This window comes from Culicoides brevitarsis, chromosome 2 (genome assembly GCF_036172545.1).
Source record: "Culicoides brevitarsis isolate CSIRO-B50_1 chromosome 2, AGI_CSIRO_Cbre_v1, whole genome shotgun sequence".
NCBI classification, from domain to species: domain Eukaryota; kingdom Metazoa; phylum Arthropoda; class Insecta; order Diptera; family Ceratopogonidae; genus Culicoides; species Culicoides brevitarsis.
The window spans coordinates 42,122,453-42,130,528 of NC_087086.1; the positions used below are offsets into that span (position 1 = coordinate 42,122,453).

The 8,076-nt window shown below is 33.8% G+C and overlaps 1 protein-coding gene across 1 annotated transcript; it reads left to right on the forward strand.

The window, feature by feature from the left end:
* Positions 1-77: 77 nt before the first annotated feature.
* On the forward strand, positions 78-8,076 carry LOC134829151 (maestro heat-like repeat-containing protein family member 1). The gene is made up of 7 exons (XM_063842146.1): positions 78-238; positions 363-546; positions 612-2,163; positions 4,384-7,083; positions 7,140-7,349; positions 7,430-7,564; positions 7,627-8,076. The coding sequence occupies exons 1-7, from the start codon at positions 181-183 to the stop codon at positions 7,882-7,884; spliced, it is 5,097 nt and encodes a 1,698-aa protein (XP_063698216.1). The 5' UTR covers positions 78-180; the 3' UTR covers positions 7,885-8,076.

Sequence of the window (8,076 nt, forward strand, 5' to 3'; positions counted from 1 at the left end):
CCCGTCATAAAAGTCACATCTCAATGCTATTTTTCACAACTTGTGCCTTTTATACAGTGTTCTTTAGAATTTAGTGATAAGGCAAAAAATTAATCGCTCCGATATTTTTAGGCAATTTTTCATCAAATCTACCCCCGAAAATACTATTTTTGCACATCAAATAATTCTGTGAGGTCAATAATGTCTGACGTGCAAGAAAAGAACGAGAAAAACAAACGAACCGATGGAAAATTGGCAGGTAAGAATTTTCTATTGACTCATGAACGTAGCAATGGGAGTAAACAAAGATTGAATTCCGGTTAAAAATTCGCATTTTTAGTGCTTCATTAAGAATTAACGACGTTCTTTTACTATTTTTTCAGCTATTATCGAATCCCTGCTCGATTCATTCAAAAACGACAAAGATGAGGGTGTCAGATCGACTGTTGAGAGTTCATTGATACGAATAGCAGATAAGAGACCCAATGAACTGCTTTCCATTCTGTGTGACTTCAAAGCAAACAACGGCCCAAAGATAGATGTTACTATCAACGCATGTGTTTTACGGTGAGATATTTTTAACAAATTTTATTTGTTTTGATGATTCATTTCGAGTATTTTGTTATTTTCAGCGTAATTCAGTTCATCGTCGATTCGCATATTTTTGACTTGGAGTTGAGTGTTCTTGAACAGTGCATTGCTCTCACAATTGCTGATCTTACGAAATATGAAACTCTGAACGAAGCCATTCAATGTACATCACAAGATATTTTAGTTGGCATCGGAAAAGTGCATTGCGAGCAAATCATGAAGGCACTTCAAGCTCAATTTACAGCAAATGCGGCGCCGCATTACATGATTTTGAATACGATTGGAACTCTTGCGACGAAAAACATTCGAGGAATTATTCTTTTTGTGAAACCCTGTATTGATGCTTTGCTTCCAACGTTGAGTACTGTGAGACAGGATCACGCGAAACAAGCTCATGCTTATATTGTAGGACAATTTTGCGAAGCAGTTGACGAATATCAAGCGAATTTAGATGAAAAAGAGAGTGAGGATAGCAGTAAATACGATATTTCCGCTGAAGTTGGCGTTGTTTACGACGTTTTCATACAAAATTGGCTTCCAGCGAGAAATCCAAAAGTATCGGCGGATATTTTAACTGCTCTGGCAAACATGTTTCCTCTTCTTCAACATGATCGTGTACAAGAACAATCCGTCAAAGTCATTGGATTCATCTTAAACTTGTATCGCCGAAGTATTGATCGTCTCTCAATAACGCAATTTCTCTCATCTGTCATCAAAACTTGCATGACACAAGATCGTCAACTTTTAGAACCCGTTTCTAACAGCTTGATTGCAAGTTTATTCGATCTTGTGTGTGTTCAACCCGATTTCGAACGCCCCAGCATCATGAAAGGACATTACGAAGTACTTCGTTGTTTCGATCTCTTGTCAGATGTTTATGGCAAAGACATTGGAAACACTCTGCTGATACAATTACGGAACAATAACGAAAGTGAACGCATCAAATCAGTCCTTGTCGTCACACATTTGTGTCGTACCGCGGAGAAAATCATCACAAATAAGGCAGGAGAGTTCTTGGAAATCCTGAAACAAATGATAACTTTTGAAAAATCGTTGAAAATGAAAATGGTACTGTTGAAAGTAATAGTTGCCTTTACGGAGAAACGTTTAATACAAGATGTCGAGTTCATTCGTTTCATCTTGAAACATTGTTGTATTCAAGCGAAGATCAATTTGGAGCATGGTTCGCACGATGAATATTTGGATTTTGTCAAGGCATGCAATAATTCGCTTCATATTTTGTGCAGTACGATAGGAACGATCGATCAGATGCTGAAGGAGGAGCTTTTGCAAGTTTATCTTCAAATCGAGTACACAGATGTTTGTTCGATGATCGCCAAATGTCTCACGAATTTATTCCATAAATGCGCCGACATCAAAATGGAAGAAAGCTCCGACACAGAAAGTGAGGAAGTTGTCTTTGTATCAACTGTGCCAAGTCCAGAATCGGTTTTTGTTCGAAGTTTGGCTTTGTTGGGAGATTTTTCGAACGTACAACGAATTCAAAACATTTTGGCGTTCCTGAAAAATTATTGCATCAACTTGAATAAGTGCCTTGTGCCTCTGTGGAATGAAAAAATACCCGAAATTTTGGTAATTTATTATTTTATAATAAGGCCGTTCCAAATTTTTTTCAATTTTGAAATTGTAAAATTTTTTTTAAAATTTTGAAAATTGACATAGTTTTGTTTTGAAAACTAAATCAAGAGCAAAACTGTGTCAAAAACTATGTCAAAAACTGTGTCAAAGCAATTTTTGTCAAATCTTGCTCCAAATGGATAAAAATTTGTCAGGGGGCTTTTATTATTTTTTAATCATGTCAAAACTGCCAAAAAATTGATTTTTTTCTTTGACACAGTTTTAATTGAAAACTAAATTGTGTCAAAAACTTTCAAAAACTGTGTCAAAGCAATTTTTGTCAAATCTTGCTCCAAATGGATAAAAATTTGTCAGGGGGCTCTAATTTATTATTTTTAATCATTTTATAACTCAAAACTGCCAAAAAATTGAAACTGAAAAAAATTTTTTTCTTTGACACAGTTTTAATTTGAAAACTAAATCAAGAGCAAAACTGTGTCAAAAACTATGTCAAAAACTGTGTCAAAGCAATTTTTGTCAAATCTTGCTCCAAATGGATAAAAATTTGTCAGAAGGCTCTAATTTATCATTTTTAATCATTTTATAACTCAAAACTGCCAAAAAATTGAAACTGAAAAAAATTTTTTTCTTTGACACAGTTTTAATTTGAAAACTAAATCAAGAGCAAAACTGTGTCAAAAACTATGTCAAAAACTGTGTCAAAGCAATTTTTGTCAAATCTTGCTCCAAATGGATAAAAATTTGTCAGGGGGCTCTAATTTATTATTTTTAATCATTTTATAACTCAAAACTGCCAAAAAATTGAAACTGAAAAAAATTTTTTTCTTTGACACAGTTTTAATTTGAAAACTAAATCAAGAGCAAAACTGTGTCAAAAACTATGTCAAAAACTGTGTCAAAGCAATTTTTGTCAAATCTTGCTCCAAATGGATAAAAATTTGTCAGAGGGCTCTAATTTATCATTTTTAATCATTTTATAACTCAAAACTGCCAAAAAATTGAAACTGAAAAAAATTTTTTTCTTTGACACAGTTTTAATTTGAAAACTAAATCAAGAGCAAAACTGTGTCAAAAACTATGTCAAAAACTGTGTCAAAGCAATTTTTGTCAAATCTTGCTCCAAATGGATAAAAATTTGTCAGAGGGCTCTAATTTATCATTTTTAATCATTTTATAACTCAAAACTGCCGAAAAATTCAAACTGAAAAAAATTTTTTTCTTTGACACAGTTTTAATTTGAAAACTAAATCAAGAGCAAAACTGTGTCAAAAACTATGTCAAAAACTGTGTCAAAGCAATTTTTGTCAAATCTTGCTCCAAATGGATAAAAATTTGTCAGGGGGCTCTAATTTATTATTTTTAATCATTTTATAACTCAAAACTGCCAAAAAATTGAAACTGAAAAAAATTTTTTTCTTTGACACAGTTTTAAAAATTCAAACTGAAAAAAAAAAACTTTTTTTTGTCTTTGACACAGTTTTAATTTGAAAACTAAATCAAGAGCAAAACTGTGTCAAAAACTATGTCAAAAACTGTGTCAAAGCAATTTTTGTCAAATCTTGCTCCAAATGGATAAAAATTTGTCAGAAAGGCTCTAATTTATCATTTTTAATCATTTTATAACTCAAAACTGCCAAAAAATTGAAACTGAAAAAAATTTTTTTTCTTTGACATAGTTTTAATTTGAAAACTAAATCAAGAGCAAAACTGTGTCAAAAACTATGTCAAAAACTGTGTCAAAGCAATTTTTGTCAAATCTTGCTCCAAATGGATAAAAATTTGTCAGGGGGCTCTAATTTATTATTTTTAATCATTTTATAACTCAAAACTGCCAAAAAATTGAAACTGAAAAAAATTTTTTTCTTTGACACAGTTTTAATTTGAAAACTAAATCAAGAGCAAAACTGTGTCAAAAACTATGTCAAAAACTGTGTCAAAGCAATTTTTGTCAAATCTTGCTCCAAATGGATAAAAATTTGTCAGAAGGCTCTAATTTATCATTTTTAATCATTTTATAACTCAAAACTGCCGAAAAATTCAAACTGAAAAAAATTTTTTTCTTTGACACAGTTTTAATTTGAAAACTAAATCAAGAGCAAAACTGTGTCAAAAACTATGTCAAAAACTGTGTCAAAGCAATTTTTGTCAAATCTTGCTCCAAATGGATAAAAATTTATCAGAGGGGAAATTTTGATAATTTCATGTTTTTTTTAGGTAACACTTTCAACAAAGGATGAAAACCTCTTCTATGGATATTTATTCCAATTCATCATCTTGACTATAAAAGACATCGACGAACCCAAATTTGCTGAACTTTTAGTGAATAAGATGTCGGATCAGTTAATTCTTTACATGCCAATCAACCAAATGAATTACGACGTGAAAATTTCAAATCTCAAAAAGGAACGAGATTTATTGCTTCGTATCATTGGTTTGTGTCTGTGTCACGTCACAGATGCTCCCACAGTTGAAACGAAGCTTGAATTGATCATCGGTACAATTCGCATTGAACAACTCGATAAAACTGAAGCAAATGCTGAATACGAATCTCGTTTCACAAGTGCTGCAAAAGCAATTGGCTTAATATCTAAAGCGCATTTCGACATCGTTCTCCGAAAATTTGAGGCAATCATAACGAGTGATATTGTGAAAAAATCTTCAAGCATCTTCTCGGGACTGAATTTCATGAAAGACAGTTCAAAAGAGGTTGAAATCTATAAATTACGGATTTTGGTAATTGAAGCATGGGGATTTGTTGTCGAAAATGCCCCGCAAATTGCTGTATTGAAATGTAGCGATTCGAAAATTTATGAATATCTCTGTCGACATTTGGCAACGAGTAAAGACATTTTCTTGAAACGGATGATTTTGAGTACGCTACTGAACATTATTAAGTTACATTTGACGTCGCAAGATGAACATCAGTTCAAACACAAACATGATTTGTTGGATTTAATTTTAAAAGTTCCTGATAGTCAAACGAATTTCGATTATTTGCCGCTTTTTCCGTTGGTACTTAAACTCGCTACAGAATTAATTCAAGTGCAGCTCGATACGGAAGACGAAAACGAAGAACGAGTCGATCGCGTTGGAGATCTCTTGCAAATCGTTTGTCTCAACTTTTTCATGGCAGCTCAAACGTTAAAGGGCAAATTCGATTCTCAAGAGGAAGACGAGCAAAATAGCTTCGTTGCGAAATATTTGAATTTATCGCTGCCGGAGTTGAATAATTTATTGCGAGTAACGTTAGAATTGAATCCGAGTCCTGCTCGTCTCGATGATATTCAAACTGTTCTCGATCCTTACGTACGAGACAAAAACAGTGAAACACGAATTTGCGCGTGTCACGTCACAAACGCCGTTCTCGATGTTTACATGAAAACTGTAAAAATGGGCTGTGAAGCACCTTCGAAGTTCAATCAAACGGGCGCTATGTTGGGAAGAATTGTACCCCGATGTATCGACTCGAATGCAACTGTTCGTCAAGTTGGTGTCGAGATTTTAAAGAGAATTTTGGAAATTGCTTGCATGTACGAAACTTTAACGATTCCCGATAAACAAGACACTTGGATACAGGAATTGGATCAAATGAAAGATGACATCATAACTGACGATCCGAAGGAAATTTATCGCATTGCGGGAGATTTGGCAGCAATAATTAGTACAAGACTCACAAATTTACAATTTGTTCAATTCAGTAAGACTCTGATGTACTGTATAAAAGATCCGGAAGCAAGTTCAGGCATTGGAGCATCGATTGTTCTCAAATTTTTCATTCAACTAAAGGGTTCAGAGATGTTTCATGCGATTCCAGATTTAATTAAAGAGGCATTATTCGTGATTCGTTATTGCGATAATGCTCGTGCGAAAAACGGCGTGATAAAATCTTTGGTTGCTCTGACGAAACATCATCCAAAATTGGTTTGTAATGAAATTCTCGCCCAACCATTGCCGTATGAAGAGAATGTCATCGAATATTGGAAAGTTTTGTCGATTGATACGGAGCTCACAGGGATAGTAATTGATAATTTCGTGTCTATTTTGACTTCGACATGCCTTTTTGAGCCAAATGATGCTGCTTCGAGAGATGAAAAACAAAGAAAAGCTGTTACTGTTCAACCTTTCGCCATAATTTGTGCTTTTCAAGAACTTTTCAAGGCGGAACAGCTTCGAACTGAACTAAAAGTTCGTTTTGCTGACTTGTTCGCTGCAATGTTAACGACTCTCGCAACCTATACGAATTTAGATCCGCCAATTAACATCGCAAAACCTCAAACTGATGCCAAAACGAGCTCTAAAAGCAAAAATAAATACGGTTACGTGCCGAATCGGGATCTTGCCAAGATGGTGCCTTGTCAAATTGCTTTAGATACGTTCAAAATACTTCTCGATAATTTGGAAATGGAACAAGTTTCGAATGTTTTGATGGTTTGTACAACACTCGCAAACAGTCAAGATCTCAAACAGTTTATTGAAATTTTGACTCCGTTGGCAGTTGGGCTCGTGAATCAACTTGATGTCAATTCAGCAGAGATGAAGCAACTTGTTACTGTGTTGAGTAAATACGTTCCAAGCCCGTATGATGGTCAAAGAATTGCTGCTGTAGGATTGTACTCGCAATTAGTGTCGTTGAAACCATGCGGCGATATTTCTTCAGTGATAATTTTACATTTAAGCAGCTCGTTGAACGATCCAAATGCACTTGTACGAGGATTATGTATTCTTGGGTTAGGTCACGTTGGAAGTTTAACACAACATGACGTTGAAAAGTACTCGGAAACGAGTCTCACGGCGCTGTTGAAGGGCATTGATGACTTTAATAGCGACTGTTTGATCAACATTCCATTGGAAAGTATGCGAGGATTGTCCAAAATACTTCAAACGTTACCTGCGAATAAATTGGAAAACTTTCAGGTAATTTTTAAAGACAAGTTTTCATGTAAAAAATTAATAAAAATTTTTAATTTTAGGTTTCTCTCGCTATTCGCATCAAACCGTTCTTTGAAAATCAAGCAAATGACGTTCGAGAAGCTGCTATTTTATTATTTGGCGATTTGTGTCTTCGAACCAGCTACTATTCAGATCATCAAAGCATTTCAGAGTCCTTAAAGGAACAACTTTTGGCTAATTTGTTTCCTTTTATATTGCATCTGAGCGAAACTGAGTCACTTATCGTTCGGGTAAAGAACATTTTTTTTCTTCAAAACCTTAAAAATTCAAAAAAAAAATCATTTTTTTTATAAAAATATTATATTTTTAGGCATGCAAAATTACTATCAACCACATGTTTCGACTAATGAACGCACCAAAGCTCACAGAGATGATAGAAAAATGCGTTAACGAGTACAATAATCTCAACTTTGATACCTTCATACACGATTTCATCAAACTTGTGGTAATGATAAAAAAACTTTTTTTCTAAAAACTCAAAAAATTTCAAGTTTTTATAATTTTTAGGGAGAAGAACTTCACGAATCAATCCCAAATTTCATCGACGCATGTTTACCTTTCCTAAAAAGTTATTGGCCCGAAATTCGTGGAAACGCTGCAATCATCATCGGAAACTTGCATCATTTCAACACGAATGGAAGTGCAAACAAAAATCAAAATGCCGAAAATTTATCGCATAAAATCAGTCTCCTGTTAAAAGATTCGAACATCAAAGTGAGAATTAAAGCATCCGAAGCAATTGGTTACATTTACGGAGACATTTGAGAAAAATTGATCGTTCGTACCGACAATGGAAGTCGCTCGATGCGAATTATTGTGATCGACTATAACTGAGTTTTATTTAAAAAAAATTTTCTTGTTGAATTATCTACTTACTTAATCTATTGTTCTATATATTCTTACCTACATGAAATAAAGTCAAAAATTATATATTGCTTAAAAAAGCTCAAATTTTAA

Bases quoted from the DNA above. Each gene is read 5' to 3' on its own strand.
- LOC134829151 (XM_063842146.1), top strand. From the start codon at position 181: ATGTCTGACGTGCAAGAAAAGAACGAGAAAAACAAACGAACCGATGGA. The intron at 547-611 runs GTGAGATATTTT...TGTTATTTTCAG, and splicing joins ATCAACGCATGTGTTTTACG to CGTAATTCAGTTCATCGTCG. The intron at 7,350-7,429 runs GTAAAGAACATT...TTATATTTTTAG, and splicing joins CTGAGTCACTTATCGTTCGG to GCATGCAAAATTACTATCAA.